The sequence below is a fragment of the Octopus bimaculoides genome, chromosome 10 (genome assembly GCF_046866305.1).
Source record: "Octopus bimaculoides isolate indiv1 chromosome 10, ASM4686630v1, whole genome shotgun sequence".
NCBI lineage: Eukaryota > Metazoa > Mollusca > Cephalopoda > Octopoda > Octopodidae > Octopus > Octopus bimaculoides.
The window spans coordinates 12,803,501-12,826,407 of NC_142937.1; the positions used below are offsets into that span (position 1 = coordinate 12,803,501).

The 22,907-nt window shown below is 33.7% G+C and overlaps 1 protein-coding gene across 22 annotated transcripts in view; it reads left to right on the forward strand.

The window, feature by feature from the left end:
• Window positions 1–22,907, forward strand: part of LOC106869227 (tolloid-like protein 2) — a 1,141,949-nt gene that overhangs the window by 698,176 nt on the left and 420,866 nt on the right. For all 22 annotated transcript variants that reach the window (XM_089358367.1, XM_089358378.1, XM_089358375.1 and 19 more), the window contains one exon: window positions 123–370. In XM_089358367.1, the coding sequence (XP_089214493.1) occupies window positions 123–370 (248 nt within the window). The remainder of the gene's footprint in view (window positions 1–122; window positions 371–22,907) is intronic.

Below are 22,907 nucleotides of genomic sequence, written 5' to 3' on the forward strand. Positions count from 1 at the left end.
ATACTTCAAAAAGTTCTAGTTTGCTCATTTCTGAAGTTTGAAAATAAAAAATTTAAAGATTACTTCTTAAAATTAGCTTAATTAAATCCATGTACTCATTTTGTCTAAATTTTCTCTTTCAGTTGTCCGTTTGACTACGTCAAAATATATGACGGGTATAGTAAAGAGGATCCTGTCATTGGAGTATTCTGTGGACATTACAAGAACTTGACATTATTCTCTTCAAAGGAAGCACTTTATATTGAATTTAAAACTAGAAGTGGACGAGTCAGTTTTGACCACCATGCATTTGATGCAAATGCTGATTTTAAGTTTGAACGAAGAGGTTTCAATATCACTTATGAATTTAGTAAACGTTTCGTTAATCTAAGTAAGTAAACTTTATATTTTCAATTGATTTGCTTGTATTTCTTTCAGTTCTTCTTTGCTTATCTCTTTCATCATTTTTCTTTAATGTATTTTGTAAACGACAATTTTATTCATAATATTGCATCAGATGTACAGTAACTTTGAGTTGACCAATGCCTTGTGAGCGACATTTGGTGAAGATGGCTGTGCAGAACCCACCTTCATTCTTACTTGCTAAAACTTTTGTCGTACCTAAGTTTCTTTTAGATATCTTGATTCAAGTTTTTACTTCTAAATTAAGAATCACTTCACAAATAATTCTGAGACAGATTCAGCTAAGCAAACTATATCATTGGCATACTGAAGTCCCTATGGACAACCAGTCTTAAACTCTATTGTCATAGTCTTAAGAATTATAATCTATGGGATGATACTGAGAACTGAGTCCTAATAGAAATCTCCCTGCTTGCTGGTTGATAACTCTCAACTTACCAACAACTACTTTGTTAGAGAGAAATATCAAGGAAGAATTGGAAGAAGTATTGAGATTTGATCTGATGAGACTAAACCTGATAAAGGGGTAACAAGGGACTGTAACATTTAGTTGGATGAACTGCTTTTAAAATCCATTCATCTATATTTAATTTCCATACAACCATCAAACTACAAAATATGATACCTTATTGTTGAAGTCAATGAATGCTAGCTAGAGTGGTTTACTTTTTACTAGGGACTACTCTTATAATTCTTGCTACACTTTTGTATTTGGCTTGCAAGATTCTTGACATGAATTCATGTGTTGAAACAAATTTTGTTGTGTCTTGGGAAAGTTGCGATGAAAGAATTATGACTACAAACAAACAGGTGATCAATTGCTTAACCATCATATTAATCAAACAATCAGTTAATTAATTAGTTAGATATTTAACCAATTTACTAACAATAATGAAGTAAACCCGAACCTGTGCATGTGTTAGTCCTGTATTTGTCTCACTGAAAGATGACATCAGTATTACTCCATTCAAGGACACACTTTCGTTATCATTTTGGTTAATTTTCCTCCTAATTAACAATATTATAGCATTTCCTGTTACATTCAGTAGTTGCTAATTATTTTCATTTTTCACTATTTACTCATATGCTGGAGTTTCATTGACTTGCACGTTCCAAGGTCTTTTCATTTTCTGATTTAACTATTTTCTTATATCCATAATTTACAATTTGTTCATAAATTTTATTAACATGCAGCACTGTCTCTCTTTAAGACATAACGAATTCTATTGTGGCATGGAACTATTTATCTTTAGTATCATTTTGTGGTACATTTTCCAAATTTTATCCAATTAATGCTGACCAGTCCATGCTTGATCTGTTGTCTATATCTGTTATGTATAGAATGTTGTTAGTTTCCTCTAATGGAAGATTTTGCTGTCATAGTCTCCGTCAGTATCTGAACGATGAATACATTACAGATAACATTCATCTTTAGACGGTAATGGTTTTGTCTCATGTCACACATCATTGTCTTTAGGCCATGTAAGTATCACATATCCTCGGTTTTACTAAATCGAAGATCGTCTTTATTTCATGGAAATATCTGACAACAAATCAATCATATTTCTTTTGTGTGTAATGGAAATATATATATATAATATGTCAGACATTATAATTTTACAAAATGACGGTGTAGAGTATCACTGACTTTTTCATCTATAGACATCGAGTACAAAAAAAGCAATTGCTAACTTTGCATTGTTCAGTTGATATTCTGTATATGTAGAGTACAAGACTTCTAATGGTCATACCATGTAAAATTCTATTTTTCAAAACATAATGCTCTTTTCAACTACTTCCAAACAATCCAAACCCTAGATGTTATAACATTATCCTTAGTTCCACCTCAAAGTATTCTTCAGCATTAAATCATTATTTTGTGTCAATAACATTAAATTACCTTTACAAAAATGGAAATGTGGATGTCCTTTTATTTATCATGAAATTCATCCTATTTATATTCTTCCTTTATAATAAATAAAATTAGTTTCTTTGTCAGTATGCATGTTTATGTCTGTGTGCATATCGTATATGTATGTATGTATGTATGTACGTACAAATGTATGTAAGAAGAATGTATGAATGTATGTAAGCATGTATGTATGCATGAACATAGTGTGTGTATGTATATATGTATGTATGTATGCATTTGCCAGAAGATTACAAATGCCAGATTTATGAGAATTTCTTAGAATCCGTATTACAAAATATGTTTTCTTAAAACAGTCTCACCAGTTCTTTTATCAGTTGTTCCTTGTGAGTAAATCTGCACTTAATATTTCCTGGAATTTTAAAATTCTTAAAATGCATGTTCGTTGATTTATGAACCAAATATTTGTATGCATAATTCAAATGAAATAAAGATCTGAGGCATAACTCAAAGTGGCTAATGGTATGTATTTGAATGCCATACACAAATACAGATCTATCATATAGCACACTACGTTGATTCTTGATTAATTAAAATTGTCCCTGTTTGGAGAGGATGCATCATAATTACCAAATGGCAGTTAACCCTTAAACCAATATTCCTCAACCTGTTTACCCTTGTGTAAACCTTAAAATAAATTACATATCTCAAGAAACCCCTGCACAAAAAAAAAATTATATACTAAATCTTTCTCATACATTTTTCATTGTAGTTCACATGGTAAATATCATATATACGCACACACACACACACATATACATATATATGTATGGTGTCCATAAATTACAAACATCACTAAATTTATCCCCAATGGTTGTTATATTTCTTTGATAACATAATAGGTTAGATAGAATGATGTCTATATTACAATATTACAATATCCAATAATATGTTGTGCATGTATAGTAATATTACGATCATGAAATTATCTCACTCTTTCTCATAGAACCCCAAAGAACCTTTTGTAAAACCCTGGGGTTTCGGGGAACCCCAGTTGAGAAACGCTACCTTAAACCTTCAGCTTTTAAATTGGCCATATCCACTCACAACACATTGATTAGCCCAGAGCTGTATAGAAGACACTTGCCCAGGGTGTCAAACAGTGGGATTGAACTCCAGACCACATGGTTCCGAAGCAAGCTTCTTAACCAGACAGTCACACCTGCATTTCACACAAGCATAAATGTAGACATCAGTTAAACTGCTGAAAATAATAACAGAGATGAATCTATGATTTTGTTTCCTAACCTCTCGACAATCACTGGAAAAGACAAAGTTTGTATAAAGGAAGTACAAAATTAATAATTTAGTCAAGCGCATAGAAAAATAGGTTATTGAATCAAGCAATAGTTTGTAGCACTGACTCCCACAGTTTCACTGCAAGCCTCCTCTTCTTCCCTACTCCTCATCTACCTTTCACCTTTAATTTATTCATTGAAACCATCGTTGAATGAACCTTTAGTATATTTGTGGTGCTAATACATCAGACCAAAAGGAAATGAAACCTATTTAAAAGTTTACAAAGATTTAAGATAGTCAGAGCATATCAAAACAAATTTAATTCATAAGAAGGTAGAAACTGAAGGAGAGAAAAAAAGAGAGGAGGAAGTTTTAAACTGGAACACCCTAAATATACTGAATCATGAAAGAAGCATTGCACACATACTAAATAGAAACTGGTTTATTAACAGACTGCCATAGCATTGATTGAAGAGTGCTAATTAAGAAGCCGTTCTTACTTTCCTAATGATAAAAGGTCATTTCCTGAAACATGTTTGATGTCACATGGTGTCATGTGATGACGGAGTGTTTTGAATCCAAAAAGATGAATCCAGTATCTCACGTGACCACTGCCAGGCATCTCTGTACATTGAATGCACCAAACGATTGATGAAGCCCACACTGTTAAAACTTGCTGTGAGTTGTGTTGCAGTTGTCGGCCTTGAACAGATGTCATTTAGCCTTCTTTGGATTTTGTCTGACTGATGCTCTGTGAGGTCCAAGTCCTGACTGAAGGCACGCCATGGCAGTGTCTGAATGTTGTGCTGTTGGAAGAAGTCTGTTGTCAATCTGGCAGTATGGGCATGGGCGTTGTCATGTTGGAACACGTGATTCCAATGACGGGCAAAGTATGAATTTTGTGTATGTGCATTGTTTGTTTTTAATTTTGTCAACTACACAGTATAGTAGGGTCAGTTGGGCACTGTCTGTGAGAAAAAGAGCATAATGACACAATTCACTCTGCCAGAAATTTGGAAACCACATGCTGTTTTGCTTGGCATTCATGCCAGAGGCTCCAGTATAAACATTTATACTGTGTGTCTGTGTTTGTCCCCTCAACATCGCTTGACAACCAATGCTGGTGTGTTTACGTCCCCGTAATTTAGCGGTTCAGGAAAAGAGACCGATAGAATAAATACTAGGCTTACAAAGAATAAGTCCTGGGGTCGATTTGCTCGACTAAAGGCGGTGCTCCAGCATGGCCACAGTCAAATGACTGAAACAAGTAAAAGAGTAAAGAGTAATGTAAAAAAAAATTAATATAAAATATACTATTTCTGAGATATTTCAGTTACTCACAAAAATCCCTAGAGTTTTAGTATTATCAAGATGAGTTCTGCTGCAGCATGGAATTATTTATCTTTAGTATCATTTTGTGGTACATTTTCCAAATTTTATCCAATTAATGCTGACCAGTCCATGCTTGATCTGTTGTCTATATCTCTTATGTATAGAATGTTGTTAGTTTCCTCTAATGGAAGATTTTGCTGTCATAGTCTCCGTTAGTATCTGAATGATGAATACATTACAGATAACATTCATCTTTAGACGGTAATGGTTGTGTCTCATGTCACACATCATTGTCTTTAGGCCATGTAAGTATCACATATCCTCGGTTTTACTAAATCGAAGATCGTCTTTATTTCATGGAAATATCTGACAACAAATCAATCATATTTCTTTTGTGTGTAATGGAAATATATATATATAATATGTCAGACATTATAATTTTACAAAATGACGGTGTAGAGTATCACTGACATTTTCATCTATAGACATCGAGTACAAAAAAAGCAATTGCTAACTTTGCATTGCTCAGTTGATATTCTGTATATGTAGAGTACAAGACTTCTAATGGTCATACCATGTAAAATTCTATTAAGTCAGAGATATAATCCTTTTCCAATTTTTCAAAAGATAATGCTCTTTTCAACTACTTCCAAACAATCCAAACACTAGCTGCTATAACAGCCAAACCTTGTGAGTGGATTTGGTGGACAGAAATCGAAAGAAGCCTCTCGTGTACATATACATACACATATATATATATATATATATATATATATATATATATATATATATATATATATATATATATAATATATATAATATATATATATATATCATCATCATCATCATCATCATCGTTTAACGTCCGCTTTCCATGCTAGCATGGGTTGGACGATTTGACTGAGGACTGGTGAAACCGGATGGCAACACCAGGCTCCAGTCTGATTTGGCAGAGTTTCTACAGCTGGATGCCCTTCCTAACGCCAACCACTCAGAGAGTGTAGTGGGTGCTTTTACGTGTCACCCGCACGAAAACGGCCACGCTCGAAATGGTGTCTTTTATGTGCCACCCGCACAAGCCAGTCCAGGGGCACTGGCAACGATCTCGCTCGAAAATCCTACAGGAGCCAGTCAGGCGGTACTGGCAACGGCCACGCTCAAAATGGTGCATCTCATGTGCCACCCGCACAAGAACCAGTCCAGGGGCACTGGCAACGATCTTACTTGGCTTGCCGGGTCTTCTCACGCACAGCCCATTTCCAAAGGTCTCGGTCCGTAGTCATCGCCTCGGTGAGGCCCAATGTACGAAGGTCTTGCCTCACCACCTCAGCCCAGGTCTTCCTGGGCCTACCTCTTCCACGGGTTCCCTCAACTGTTAGGGTGTGGCACTTTTTCACGCAGCTATCCTCCTCCATTCTCACCACATGTCCATACCAGCGCAATCGTCTCTCTTGCACGCCACAACTGATGCTTCTAATGTTCAGCTTTTCTCTCAAGATACTTACACTCTGACGGGTATTCACATTGACATTACACATCCAACGGAGCATACTGGCTTCATTCCTTGCGAGCTTACGTATGTCCTCAGCAGTTACAGCCCATGTTTCACTGCCATGTAGCATGGTTGTTCGTACGCATGCGTCATACAGTCTGCCTTTTACTCTGAGTGAGAGTCCCTTTGTCGCCAGCAGGGGTAAGAGCTCTCTAAACTTTGCCCAGGCTATTCTTATTCTAGCAGCTACACTTTCAGCGCACCCACCCCCACTACTAACTTGGTCGCCCAGATAGCGGAAGCTATCGACTACCTCTAGTTTTTCACCCTGGAATGAGATAGAAGTTGTTTCCTGTTTGTTTGCAGTCTTTATTGCACCTGAACATCTGCCACAAACAAAAACTAACTTGCTAGTTAACCTGCCTTTGATGTTGCTGCACCTCTTATGTGTCCATAGCTTGCACCGGGTACATCTTATAGAGTTACTACCTACTCCTTTTCTACATACTGAGCAGGGCCATCTACCTGAAGGGGTTTGTGTTTTATCTACCTTCCTACTTATTAAGATTTTGGTTTTAGCTAGGTTGACTCTAAGGCCCTTCAATTCTAGACCTTGCTTCCACACCTGAAACTTCTCCTCTAGTTCTGATAGTGACTCCGCAATTAGAGCAAGGTCATATATATAAACTTTAAATAGAGCTCAAAACTGATCTGTTGAAAATACTTTATTACAACAATAATAATAATAATAATAATAATGAAATTGACCTATGTGAGTTTTTTGCTAAGATTGTTAACAGATACTATATTCTTTTGCCAAATTTTTGGTGAAAAAAATAATATATATATATATATATATTTATGTGTGTATGTTTTCATGTCTGAGTTTGTCCCTGTAACTTAGCCTTTTGTCAAAAGAGACCAATAAAATACGTTCTAGGCTTATGAAGAATAAGTCCAAGTCCTGGGATCAATTTCTTTGACCAAAACCCTTTCAGTCAGTGCTCCAGCATGGCTGCAGTTAAATGACTGAAATGCGTAAAAGAATAAAAGAAGAAATAAATTCTACATTTGAGAAAGTAATCAGAATGCTAAACATTTAAACTGTAAAGTTGAATTTCATGGTAATTCTAGTAATGATACTAAAATGTCTTGCAAAAAATAGAATTGGTATTTTCTGCAAATCACTTTACTTCAGTAAACTTGACATGTCTCAAGAAAAAATAGTCTCAAACATGACATTCCTCTACAAAAGATAGATTGGTATATAAAACTGTTTTCCACAGTTAAGGGTAATGAAATTTTAAGTGGATATTTCTTATTTGCACAGTAATGCAGTTAAGACTACACAATTTGAGGAGGGGAGATAATCGCCTGAATCAAGGATTCTACAACACTCACATGCCATTAAACATTAAGCATTTAAACTGGCCTTGTTCATCCCAAATATTCTTCTTGTTTTATGTTCAAACTGGCCAGATATGACCTGTTACTTTTACCCTATAATATCATTCTAGAGATAAACCATTACATCATCAAAATCTCAAAGCTATGAGATAATGTGAGATTAATTCAAAACAATGTAAATAAATAAGTATTACAATAACCAGAGTGATCTGAATGCCAAATGGTTAAAAAAATGAAAGGCTTAGTGATTTAAATTAGTGTTTATGTGATAATAAGTGTTCCTACTTTTGATTCTTGATTAGCACCAATCCAACTAAATTTACTGAGAAAAGAATAAAGATTGCTTAATATTATTTCCCTTATCTTATGAATTTGTCACATTATGCCTAAGTAAGAAATCAATATTGATTTGAAATCACCTCCATGTCAAGGATATTCATTAGAAATTAGTTTAATTTCCAGAATCTGCTACAGTAATTTTTTTTTTTTTTCAAATATTTTATCTTTTTTCCATTTTGAGGTAGTACTTTATTTTATGAACTATTTCTGTTGTTAAATTGAAAATAATTCAGATTTGTTTGTTTCTGTTATATTTTCTATGGCAAGTTTCTCTTTCTGATATCTATTCTGTATTTTTTTTTTTTCCTTCCTGAAATAAAAGCTAGTTTGAGGTTTAGCATTGTAATAATTTTGTTTTTTAATCTTACACAAATTCCATAGTTTATTGAGACGTAATTTTCTGTAAAGAACTATTTCTCTTTGAGGAGGTTTCATTAGCAGTATTTATTAATTGAGTAATCATTGTATGAATTCTGAATAAATAGATTTCATGTTCTTTAACATGTCATTGACTACACATTTTCAACTGAGAATTTTTGCTTTTATTTGAATAACACCAAAGCACTAACAATAGGTGTAAAACACTCAGAAATATAACGATGAAATAATCATCTTTCAAACTGAAGTTAATTAAAACTTCTCTCGTAATAATCTGAATTAACTACAAAAGTGATTTGGCAGTTCTTTTGTCAACTTCCAAATTAGTTAGCAGCACTGATATAATCATCTACATTTCCAGTTATTCTTATTTTCTAACTCAAGTTTTGTTACATTATATTATGCACTATATAAGATATCTATCAGTGGATTATAGTAGAAAACAAAAAAATATACGGATCTTTTTACGTCCTTGTCTTCTGTCAGTGTTATTGAGATGTTCTGAGAAAAATGAGACCTTAATAAATTTTGTAAGTAATTATGTAGGAAAAAAAAAACTACTTCAATTTATTTGCTTTATTAAAGTAACTGGTTGTCCCAACCATAAGGTCATAGGGTCAATCATACTAGCATGTCAGTAGCTGTGAAAATTATATCTAACATTAAATTTGAACTATTGAAGGATAGTATTAGATGAATAGAAATATGTGAACATAAAGACTAAATTTCAAACACCTTTTCAGGATTCGTCACCACCATGAGTGTTTTAACATCCACTTATCCATTCTTGTGTGGGTCAATGAAACTTGATGAGCACATTGTCTGTGGTTGAATGCCCTTACCTGTTTCTAAATAAAGTAACACTTACCATAATTAGACATATTTCCATGGGAGATTGGAAATGATGGACATTGCTCAAATTGCAATATAGTGGGACTGAAATTCACCACAGTCAGTTATTCAGCTACAACACCAGTGATGCAACCACGTATGTGTATTTTTTATTTTATGCACCCTTTTAAAGCCTAGCAAGGCTCATGGGCCTGGTTTCCCGGTTTCTATGGTGTATGTTCCTTCCCTCCAGCTGGAGGGACGCCAGTCCATCACAGCGTTACTCAAGAAACAGGAAGAAAGAGTGAGAGAAAGTTGGGGAAAAAGAGTACAACAGGAGTCGCCACCACCCCCTGCTGGAGCCTCGTGGAGCCTTTAGCTGTTTTCACTCAATAAACACACACACAACACCCGGTCTGGGAATTGAAACTACAATCTTCTGACCACGAGTGCACTGCCCTAATCGCTGGGCCATTGCACCTCCACACACACACACACACACACACACACACACACATATATATATTTTTCATAATGTAACTACATGTGGATCGTTGGTGATCGTTTTCCTCCACCTTCCTTTTCTCCTGGACTTTCCTCTGTCTCCTGTTTCTGAAGAAGAGCTTTGCTCAAAATGTAAAACTACCTTTCTTTCCTTCCGTGAGTGTCTGTTAATACTTTGCATGTACCACGTCCGCGCATTGTTGTTTTTTCTTGTTGTGTCTTTTCTTCGTTTTTGGAGGATTAATTATAGATATATATATGTGTGTGTGTGTGCGCACACTCTCTCTCACACACCCACGTACATGTATATGTGTGTGTGTGTGCGCACTCTCTCTCTCATTCACACACCCACGTACATGCATATATATATATGTGTGTGTGTGTGAGTGTGCATAGTGCTCTAGCTTTATCAAGAAAAATTTAATAAGTTGTAAATGAAACATCTGCATGCTGGTCATAAATACATTTGTTAGTATTTACCATCATCTTTAGCTTTTATTCACCCCTGGGTTCTTATTAACAAGTAACCTTTAATGTACTTATACATATATATTTATACACATACAAGCACACATATACTAACATACATTAACACACACACCCACATACAAAGACGCACACAGATATACATATATAAATAAATATGTGTGTGTGTGTGTATGTATGTATGTATGCTGCACTATGTTGGAAAGTGAAGAAAATGTCTTCATTAATATTAACTGAACATCTGGTAGGAATTGTTACTTATAAAAAGTAAAAAAAGAAAAATATCATTTTTGAAGAAAGAAAAGTAAGAAATGGAGCATTATCTCATGGGAATTGATAGGGTAATGTTTAAGGTTAGTGGTGGTTGATAAAAGAAATGGTTTCATTAAAAGCAGAGTCAATATTTATGCAGGTGTATACATAGTATATCAACAGTGAGATCTTTTAGTCCATTGTATTTAGCTTTAGGTGGCAATTTAGTGGAGTCATTAATCGATCGAATAGAATTCTTTCTCATATTTATTTAGACTCTCTAAGTTCTGAGTTCAAATCCCACTGTAAACATCAACTTTGCTTTCATCCTTTTTATACGAATGATAAAGAGTCAATCAAATGCAGTGGATTGGCTAAACTATAAATATATTCAAACAGATGCTTAGCAGTATTTCTTCTCGTTCTTTACAATTCAAGCTCAAATCACAGCAAGGCCCATTTGAGTGGAAGTCAATATCTGCTGTCCAGCTTAACATCACTAACTAGCACCTTGAGTGCTTTTAGCAGAATGCCCTGTCAAAATATCCAGACTTAGTCTCCACTTTGAGGATATCTTTATCTCACCTGTCTTGTAATCTCTGTAAATGGTCATGGGTGCTGCTTGCTTGTTTCCTTTCATGAGAGCATGTTCATATCATATTAAAAGAAAAGCTCTGCATTAGAATCAATGGGAGAGAGTTAATGCAGCAGAGCAGTAGATTATTGAGCTTCACATTTAGATTTATACCTCTGAATTTGAGTTTAAATTCCTCTGGGTGGTTGCAGATTGGAAGAGTACATAAAACAATTACCAGTCGTACATCATAGTCGATTCGGTTGACCGTTTTTTCCCTTCTTTGCTACAACTTTTGACCTTGTACTTAGCCAAGATAAATCAATATAAACAGCAAAATTCTTGGTTTTGGCTATGATTTTCCAAAGTTTGCAATCAGTAATGTGTCATATATAAAAGAAGGTCACTAGCAGATTTGGCATTTTGGAATCCATATCAGAAATCACTGCAAAGTGGGTGATTCATGGCATTAAAGAAGATAATCGTTAATAATAATTTTCTTTACTGTAGAAATGTTGGAGGCAGAATGTGTCAGAATGGTCTCCTATCTTCTAGATTAATTATTCTTTGATTTTTATGATATTAAATTTCCTATTTTATAATAATGAGAGACCCCCAAGTATATCCTTGCCTGATATTTCTGATATAAATTGCCAATTTTATTGAATACCTTAAACCGTTTGCAGCAATATATAATGTTTGAAAGGAAACTATAAATGAATCATAAAGTTGTTTATACTTGTGTCTTTATATGTGATTATAGTGAAAAGGAAACATCAGATTTAACAATTTCAATTCCATGGGGATTATTTGTTGTAAAATCAATATATTTATTACAGGTTATCAAGTGAAATGTCAGAAAATATCAATAGAAGCATTCTTTTAGTTTTACTTAATATAGTCTCAGCTATAATAAACAAAATAGTTATGTTGAGCTTTCTTTTCATTTTTTTTTTTTCTCTCTCATGTTTATATGTAATTTTTAGAAATATCTGCTTCAGAAGAAGAAACATAAGGAACGTCTCAAATTTATGACCAAACAAAATCTAGCAAAAGTTTGAAAATTATATAGTAACTGACATGATTTTTTTTCTTTTTTTTTTTCCTTTTATTGTTACTGCAAAGATTTGTTCTTGCTTTGCTTTTTGATAAATATATATTTCAAACTCACATATAATAAGTGGTTTATAAATTGGCATTTTTAGTTGTATTTCACTGTTGTTGTTTATTAAAGTTTACAGATATTACATTCTGCTCCCATTATGTTGTAAATCCATTCCTATGCTTTAGATATGTAGGAATCTTTTATATTTCTGCTGTGATCAATGTGTAATAGAAAAGATAGAGAATAGATTGTGTTAGTTCCATCCAGATACAATATTAGAATTAGTATTGAAAATCATGCATGACATATTCAGCATTGGCAGAAATTCTGTGAACTGTAATGAAACTGTGAACTGAAGGATAGACCCATATTCATGTTGGTAAAGAAGCTTCGATGCCATAATCTATGATAAGCCTTCCAAATATCTCAGGGTCATAGACCATTTGCAATTGATATATAAGTAAAGGGCCACTGGAAAATAGTAAGGAAAGAGATTCTAGTTGTTTGGCGAGGTTAATAATAGTTTCTATCTGCTTAGATATGTTTAAAATCAAAGAATTTGATAGCAAGATGGTGGGTGAAAGGTTATATTTTTCTGAAGGTAAAGAGGTCACAGAGTTCTATTTTCCAACATTTCCGCAGAGATATTTGTGAACAGAGCAGCGAAAAATTAAAAGAGTTTGCAAATAGCTGGGAATAGGTCACAGATGTAATGTTTGATGGTTGTCTACCTGATTCCAAATGGATTAGCAGATTTATTAGTTTTGAAGAAGTTGGTTTTCTGAGCATTGTATTGAGAGTTTAGGCATAGTATCAGGATAGCAATTATAAAGATGATTTTATGGTTCTTTATGGGAAGTTAGACATAAAAATATTAGGTAACATCTGTAAGTTTAGTGTTTGCAATGTTTCTATTCAATTAGGATTGAAAAGCACTACAAACTACCAAGCATTATAAGGTTATATTATTAGAAGAAAAGGATATTCGCAGAAGTCATAAGAAATTGGATTTTACAACTGGATATTTGGATATCAGAATCCAAATGTGTATTATTGTTGTTGGAACATTACATCAGACAATTTTTCCTTATCATTTTCTCTTAGCTAATATAACACTGAAGCATGGCATACTATTCCAATTAAGTTAGTTACATGTATAAAGCTTTGAAAGATTTTTTATTATCTCTTAGAATATAAACTGACTTTTATAACCTGACAAATTTTATGCTTATGTTTTCATCTCTTTGAGTAGAGGAAAACAAGGTTTTCATTCCGTAACGTTCCTACACTAATTAACTCTGTATTCGAAGAGTTCTGATAATCAAATGTCACAGCTTCTTTAGAATGAAAAAAAATCTGATATGTGATACATACTCTCAGCAGTAACATATTCTTCAAGTATTCACGAATGCACACCATAATAATCCAAGTCCTTGAAGTTTAATTAAGCTATTTATCAATAGTTTTTATTCATATTCAGTTGCAAAATAACATTTAAATCCCTACAATGTTATTGATATATATGAAGGGCAGAGAATTTGCAGCATCATTAAACCATCATCCAAAATACCTTGTGGTGTTAAAATCCTGCTCATGTTGACTTTGCTATTCACTCTTCTGCTGTTAAGAAAAGTACTTGTAAAAATATTTGATGGTGGGGGTGTGATAGTATTACCTTTACCATCCTGCCAAAATCCTATAATAACAAAAGAAGGCACATGGAGTAGTGGTTACGGTGTTGCACTCATAAAAGCAAGGTCATGTTTTTTATATCCTTCTATCCGTCATGAAGCGGGGATAGACACAACTGTCTTCACATGATGTACTTCAAATTACTTCACTAAACATGATACTCCAATAAATACAAACTCCAAATGATCTCAATGACTTTCTACGACTTCCCCGTCTCAACTAATATGCTACTCTTTATAAGAGTTCAGCTAGTCCATTCTTCCAATCCCACAGGGTGTCAATGACTTTTGTCACAACATCTCCCTCTTTGAGATTTACTTCATAGGAAAGTTTAATATTTCTTCCGTTTAGGCATGACTTCCAACCGTTCCGTTTGCCAGTCCTAAAAATGTTTGTAAGGCCCCTATATTAGTCTGAGGAGGCATATTTTTAATCGTGTCTACCTCCAACAGGTTAGATAATTATCCATTTCTGTCAATGATCTGACCTAAATATCTTATTTCTGGTAAGAAAAATTTATACTTTTCTTCACTCAAAGTAAAGCTGTAATCCTTAATTTTTTTCAAATAAGTATTTTACATGTTTGATGTGTTGATCCCTGGATCCACTTTTAATGAGTAGATCATCCAGATATGGAATTGCAAATTCACAGTCCACTAACATTGCATCCATAATCTGTTGAAAAATCGCTGGTTTGACTTTTAAACCAAATAGCAACCTGTTGTACTTATACAGTCCTTTATATGTGCCAACTATTAGATACTTCAAGCATTTATCGTCTACTCTAATTTGCTAGTACACATCAGAGAGATCCAATTTAGAAAATTACTTTTCACTGATTTTTTTTTCTGAGACACCTTTTGCAATTTTTAAAGTTTCCATTAATGTAGGATTTCCTATTTTTTTGCCATGTGTCAGAGTTAATTGTAATATCACTGCCTGTATCTAGCTGTTGCTTTATTTTCACATTATTAATTTTTATGTACACAAACTTTCTTTTGTGATCCTCGCCTAGACTTTCTGTTGAGAAAACCTTTCCAAAATTTTTTGCGTTTGACCTTTTTTCTTTCTTATCCGTTACAGATCAACATGCATGTATGTGAGAGTAATCCTTTTCTTTAATTTTATTTGCATCATGTTATCCAGTAACGATTCTCTGACATTCCTCTGCCACTACCTGCAGTCAAACTCTAGTCTTATTCTAATTTTGTCAATATCCGGGGACATATCTCTGCATCTTTGCTTGCAGTAAACCCTTGAACAAAAATTAGACATTTGCATTCCTCTTTGAAGATTTCTTCGTATCTTCGGAAACATGCAGAAAAGTAATGCCTTCTTCTGGATTATAACTAAATTCTACAATTACATTAGGTACGCCATCTGCCGAGAACGAACCTGAAGTATTTTTGGACGTCAATATTAATTCCAGCAACTGTTGGTATTGTTGTTGTTGTTGTTGCTGCTTTAACAGTTGTTGCTGTTGCTGTTGCAACTGCACCATGGAGGCTAATAAGTCTTCTATGTTAACTAATTTTCCTTTGATTTTGTATCAAAAGAAAATACTAACATGTGATGTAAGCTTCAAATGAAATCGTCACCACTTTTATATCCTTCTATATGTTGGATATACAGATTTCACAAAGTGGGGATAGACACAATTGTCTTCACACGATGTACTTCGTATTACTCCACTAAACATGATGCTTCAATAAATACAAACTCTCAAAGATCTCAACGACTTCCTACAGCTTCCTTGAACTCTCAACGACTCATACAACTTGCCCCGTCTCATCCTATATGTTACTCTTTATAAGAGTTCAGCTTGACCATTCTTCCAATTCCACAGGGGTGTCAATGACTCTTGCCCCAACATGGTTTCAATTCACAGACTAGGCAGTGCATTGTGTTCTTGTGCAAAATATTCCATTTCACATTGCTCCAGTCCATTCAACTATAAACGTGTAATGTTATGATGGACTGGTTCCTATTCAGAGGAAATATTGTGATGCTGGTAACTTTTATGCCATGGAAACTATGTAACCAGCCCTTTGGGCCTGAGGACTGGTGACAGTAATGTCCAGGGGTTGTTGTTGATGATGATGACACTCTCCAATAATAAATGGCCTGGTGCCAATGGTAAGAATTAATTTGATTGCTACTTAGGTAATAGACTTTGAATTTTATTAGGACAGCAAAATGGAATATTGCGATATATATATATATATATATATATATATATATATATATATATATATCTGTGTGTGTGTGTATGTATATCCCACCAAATATCCCAATGTTCCATTTACATTATTAAAAGTCTCTCTCTCTCCAAAGATATTAATGACTTAAGGGAAGTGAATTGGTTCCAACTGAAAATTGAAAATGATTCACAAACTTGTCTCTCTGAGAGCTCACTGTTACATTAAGTTGCTTGTACAATTGCTACTTAATGTATGTAACATTATTGAAAACTACTTCTAGTAGTTTTGAGATAGCTTATTTTCACTGACCAAAAGATTTCTTTTTCTATATATATAACAGAAATAAAATTATGTGAAAATGTCTTAGATGATCAAATTTTAAATGTTCTATTCTAAGAGTTTAAGAAATTTCAGTAATGCCAGTTTACCATCAAAATAAAACAGCTTTGAAGAAAATAGCAAAATCAAATGAACAAAACAAAAACAAAAACAAAATAAAAAAAACACAGTCAATAATGAAATAGATATAGTAAAAGATTTATTAAAATCAATGCTAGATAGAGGTGTGGATGTGTGGTTGAGATGCTTGCTTCCCAAATATGTGATCTCAGGTTCAAACCCATGGTGTGGTATCTTGAGCAAGTGTCTTCTCCTATGGCATCTGGCTGAACAAAGCCAGTGGGTGGATTTGGTAAACAGACATGTGTGTGTGCGTGTGTATGTGTGTCTTGACATCATATGCTGGTTGTAAACAAGGACCATAGTCATACAGACAGTGTTGTTTCTTTGCAATCTTCCTTGAAAAGCATGTTTGGCCATAGGGTAATATAATCTTGTCTGGAAACCAGTGAGGGTTGATGATAAAAGGACCATTCCGCTATAAAAAATCTGCCTCAATGAATTCCATCTTACCCATGCAAGCATGGAAAAGAGGATATTAAATAATGATGATGAATGAGAGGCTCTTAATGTAATTGTCTTATCTACCAGAAATAACAGCCAAATCTTTCTAAAACCACACACCGCTGTCTTGGACAAAACAGGGACACATTGGATAACGTAGTCCTCAATACAACATTATCTCTGCCACAAAAGATGTATGGTGATGGGTACACTGCTTTTGATCATATGTTTTCTTGCTCAGAAGCGGCCAGGGGCTCTAAACAAAAGCAACAACACTGACATATCTAAGATTAGTTTTTTATGTTAAATAATGATTTGTGTGCTGAGTAAGAGGTGATAAAGGATTTGGATTCCTTTGAATAGATTTTCCTTAAAACTTTAGATTTAGGTTAAGTTCACACAGTATGGCACATTGGAAATGCTATAGGCATAGATTGACCAATGCCTTATGAGTAAATTTGGTGTTTGGAAACTGTGGAAAGCCTGTCGTGTGTGTGTAGATTTAGGTTAAGTTCACACAGTATGGCACATTGAAGATGCTATAGGCATAGATTGACCAATGCCTTATGAGTAAATTTGGTGTTTGGAAACTGTGGAAAGCCTGTCGTGTGTGTGTAGATTTAGGTTAAGTTCACACAGTATGGCACATTGGAGATGCTATAGGCATAGATTGACCAATGCCTTATGAGTAAATTCGGTGTTTGGAAACTGTGGAAAGCCTGTCGTGTGTGTGTGTGCATATACGTGTGTATGTATGAGTGTATCTTTATGTCTGTGTTTGTCCCCCACCACCCCTTGACAACCAGTGCTGGTGTTTTTATGTCTCTGGGACAGGGACCAGTTGAATAAGTACTAGGCTCAAAAAAGAGATAGGCACTGCAGTCAATTCATTTGATTAAAATTCTTCAAGGTGATTCCTCGACATTGGCTGAAGTCTAATCATTGAAACAAAATAAGAAGTTTGCTTCCCAGCCACATGTTTGCTGATGGTCTGTGCTGATAAATCCTCATAAGTATACTGAACTGTGAGAATCCAAACGATGATTTGTGCTTAATATGTCCCAGCATACAGGAATTCTTGATCTTGGAATTACTCTGGTTTATAAGTCTACTCACTCAGTGAACAATGAATGATGAGAATCCTAACGATGATTTGTGTTTAATATGTCTCAGCATACAAAATTACTTGATCTTTATTGGAATTATTTTGGTTTATAAATCTGCTCACTGAGAACAGACCAAGGGTTAAACAATAATAGCAGTATAACTGTGTTATAGTTCTAAAATATATCATTTGACATTTGCCACCAATTTTCTTTCTTTTTTTGTTTTTTATTCTCAATGTCAAGGAAGGATGTTTCTGCAACAAAAAAAAAGTAAAACAAAATGTAACAAAATAAAAAAAAAAAACATGTCAGCTGTTCTAGTATAAAGCAGCCAATTCTATTAGTTAAATGGGTATCTATAGGAGAACCTCATAACTAAATTCCAGTCAGCTGTAGCAAAAAGTGACTAGATTCTTGTCAGGTGCTGCAGTAATGTGAATTTGGGAGAGGGATTTACAGCCAAATTTCTTTGGATATTTGTTGCTTATTGCTGGCTCTGTGGTTGTTATTGAATTCTTAAAATTTCTGTCATGGAAATGCAGGAGTTTAGTCCTCAGTCTAATTGACTGTTTTCTTTTCTTTTTTTTTTTTGTTGTTTTTGTCATCGTTTATATTATATTTGTTTCTTATTTATGTTTTGTTTATTTGTTTTACTTTTGGTAACCCAACAGGTATCAAATTTTATCAAATTTACTTTTCTGATAATGAAAAAATTGAACTTGTGCATCCCAAAGGCATAAGAAAATGAGTGCTTATTTAATAAAGAAAATGTTCCAGTATTCATGTTTTGCAAAGCCACCACTTTGAATTTCCAAAATTCTTAGAGCAGAAAACTAATCAAAAAACTTTTCTAATTTCCTTTCTGAAACTCCATATGAAAATTATTTCTTTAGGGAGAGACTAACAGAAGCCACTTTACTTCTTATCTTATTTTCATCTTGCAAAAGCCATATTTTATGCCTTGTAATCATTTTTTGAATATGTTGTTTGGTCTATGCTGATACCATGTAAGATACCTTGTAAAGTTTGTCATTCACCAGCATAAAGCAGTGCAGAGAAAGGGAAATAGATTCAGAGTCTGTGTGAAGAAACTGGAACCGCCAAATTACTTTCTTTACATGTAGATCACAGGTAGCTAATAATCACTGTAAGAATTCAAAATGAAAATCATGGCTTGGAACTTTTCTCTTTCAGATGAGTTCACAACTAGCTCAACTTTATGGGCCATTACACTTTGTTTCTAATTTATTTGCTGATACCCTTGTTTTTTTTGTTTTTTTTAATAAGTTTATAAAGGGACAGAAGTCTCGGAGTATAAGAAAACATTTGGTATAGATACTGCAATTAATAATTCTATGAGGGGCAGTAGAAAGTTCCTGATGGCCTAAATTTGTGATACAGCTCAGATTTTCAATTGTGGTCATTCATTTCAGTTCTAGAGTAAATGCCTGTTAGAAGAGGACATAAGCATTATAGGATTTTGCTTCCTTTCCTTCATAGATCTCCTGTTTATATATAAACAAATGCGTTTGAAGATTTAAAGTTAATATTTGCTCAGCTACATCAACAAAAATGTAGCTTCAGACAAATGCAAGTTTAAGGATAAAAAGACAGGTTTGTGTTTCTGAAACAAACAATTGTAGCTGCATTTTTTTCAGTTCTGCAAAGCGAATATATATCCTGACCCATTAGCTCTCTTGTAATGCATCATTTCTGTCATTTGTGTGCAATAGCTTAAGTATATCTCAAGTGGGAAGGTTATATTAAATTCCCGTTTTCATACTGACTGCTGCATGAAATCACTGTGTGTCAAAATAAAAATTGACAACTATGCATCTTATTCCAGCTACTTGTATGCTACACTAACCATATTTCTAGTTCTATAAATGCATATAATAATATAAATGATAATAATGTTTCTTTATTTTTCCTTTAAGTTTTTGAACAGAAAATATCCATCTAGAAATTTATGAATCAAAGTTTTTCTTTATTTTAAATATATTTTATATAAACATTCATTTGTAATTGCTGAGGTGATAAAGCCGGATGGCTCTGACTACCCTTCATATGACATAATCTGTAAAGCATCGCTTCGAAATTGTTACTATCTTGCCACTATTGCTATATATCATAATAGATCATGGCATTTCAGCAATATCCAGCTTAATTCTTACTTAAGCTGTAAGGGAATTAGAAAATTCCAATTCCTATCAAATATTGCATAGCTATATTTTACTTTTTCATAACTTCCAATGACCACTCTCACAAAACTTACAGTGACCACTCAGTCCATTATCAAATAGGTGGCTTCCATCTGTAAGAAATCAGATGGACTTAATGTGCTTCTCTGCAAGATTTTGATCAGAGATCTATGATATTTTTAAAGGCAGTGACAGATTTGCTTCCACTTGAATACATTGATCACTCAAAGTATAACAGAAGAAATTCTGCTTGGAATTTCTCCAATACAATCATTTCCTATCGAAGGAAATATGATTAAAGATTTTAAATTTTTCCTTAGTATTGGTATTGATAAATACTTTGGTCAATGCAGATTCACTTTACCGTAAATTGAGCACACTCTGAAAATTTATGATTGCACCAAAAGAAAATGGATTGCATATGGACTTAAGTAGATTGATTTTATAATTTGGAATGGGAGATTTAGATGCTTCCTATGAAAGGCTTTTGATTTCAGATACAACTGAAAGTGTGATTTACTTGAAAAGTGTAACCATTAAATGTTAATGAAATATTACTTCTGTATTCATCTAAAGAAATGAGGGTGGAGGAGTGGAGTAAAACAATGTTTCAAATATAATTTTATCTTTATTGGTTAACGTGTGGCATGTAGAGTTGAAATAGCCATATAGGGAAGATATTAAATTACTAACTCTAATTATGTGAGATCATTTTCACTGAAATCATTTCACTGTACCTGTGGGTAAAATGCATCATCATATGAGATGCATTTCCTGTAATGTTAAGAAATAATTACCATGGATTTCTAGGAAATTAATTGGTTATGCAAAAATGTTATATCCAAGTGGTTATTCAATTTTTATCCATTTAATACTACTGAAGCCAAAGTTTACAATTGAAAATAAAAATCCTAATCCAACAAACTTCATATCATAAATGCCTCTTCTCTTTCTCTGTCTCTTTATCAAACATATATAAATTTATATTCTTTTACTGGTTTCAGTAATTGCGTTGTGACCTCAGTGGGAGATCAACTTCAAAGGATGTAGTTGATTATATCAACCTTATATTAGGACTAGCAATTAATGACATTTGTGGATCAATTAAGAAAGACACAGTTGATGAGGCATGAAGGGAAGTAACTCAGATAAAATACAAATGGTATTTTTTGCACTACAAACTGATTCTGTCTTCCAATGTAGGCATATATATAAATGTGTGGTTAAGAAGTTCACTTCCCAACTACAAGGTTTCAGGTTCCCCCCCCCCCTACTGTGTGGCAATTTTGAAAAGTGTCTTCTACTATGACCTGTAGAAGATTTCATAGATGGGCACAGTAAGACTGCTCCTAAGTTCTGATGAAATGGACATGTCCTATGTCTCCCATAAAGTTTTAAGTCAAGTCACATGAAGGTGAGTTAAACTGTTGTTACACACATATATATATATTCTTTTATTCTTTTACTTGTTTCAGTCATTTGACTGTGGCCATGCTGGAGCACTGCCTTTAGTTAAGCAAATCGACCCCAAGACTTATTTTTTGTAATCCTATTACTTATTCTATCAGTCTCTTTTGCCAAACAGCTAAGATATGGGGACAAACACAGACACACAAATACACACACACACACACATTCTTATATTCTTTTATTCTTGAACTTGTTTCAGTTATTTTACTGTGGCCATGCTGGAACACTGCTCTAAAGGGTTTTTAGTCATAGAAATTGACCCCAGGACTTATTTTTTGTAAGCCTAGTATGTATTCTATCGTTCTCTTTTGCTGAACCACTAAGCTATGGAGATGTAAACAGACCAACATCAGTTGTCAAGTGATGATAGGGGACAAACACAGACACAAAGATACATACAAATAAATAAATAAATAAATATATATATATATATATATATATATATATATATATATATATACGACAGGCTTCAAATCCACTCACAAAGCTTTGGTTGACCTAAGGTTCCACAAAGTGGGACTGAACCCGGAACCACGTGGTTGGGAAGCAAGCTTCTTACCACACAGCCACATATATGTGTATATATACACACACTTACGCATAAACACTCAATATGTAAATAAGTATGTATATGTATACATATATATGCATATCTATTTGTCTTTATATATATGTACTCATACACACACACACAGACATACATAGATATAGCCAAAATGCCTCAGTACATTTTGTCTCCCATACACACACATATACAGGAACACACATATACTTGAAATATTCAAATATGATTTTGAAGAATATATATTAGTTATAAAATTATAAAATATTTTCATTTCATTTTACAATTGATGAAACACTACATACTATATTAATTAGTTTTTTGACAAAGAAACTGCAAATGTATCTTTGGAGAATTTTCACTATTTCATTAAACTGGAAACTAATCTCAGAACATTCAAAGAATTGCACCAAGAAACAGAGTTGTGAGCGTTTTTCTTAAAGCAAATGTTATTTACTTTTGATAATCTAAAATCAGCTGACAAATACCTGTACTGTAATA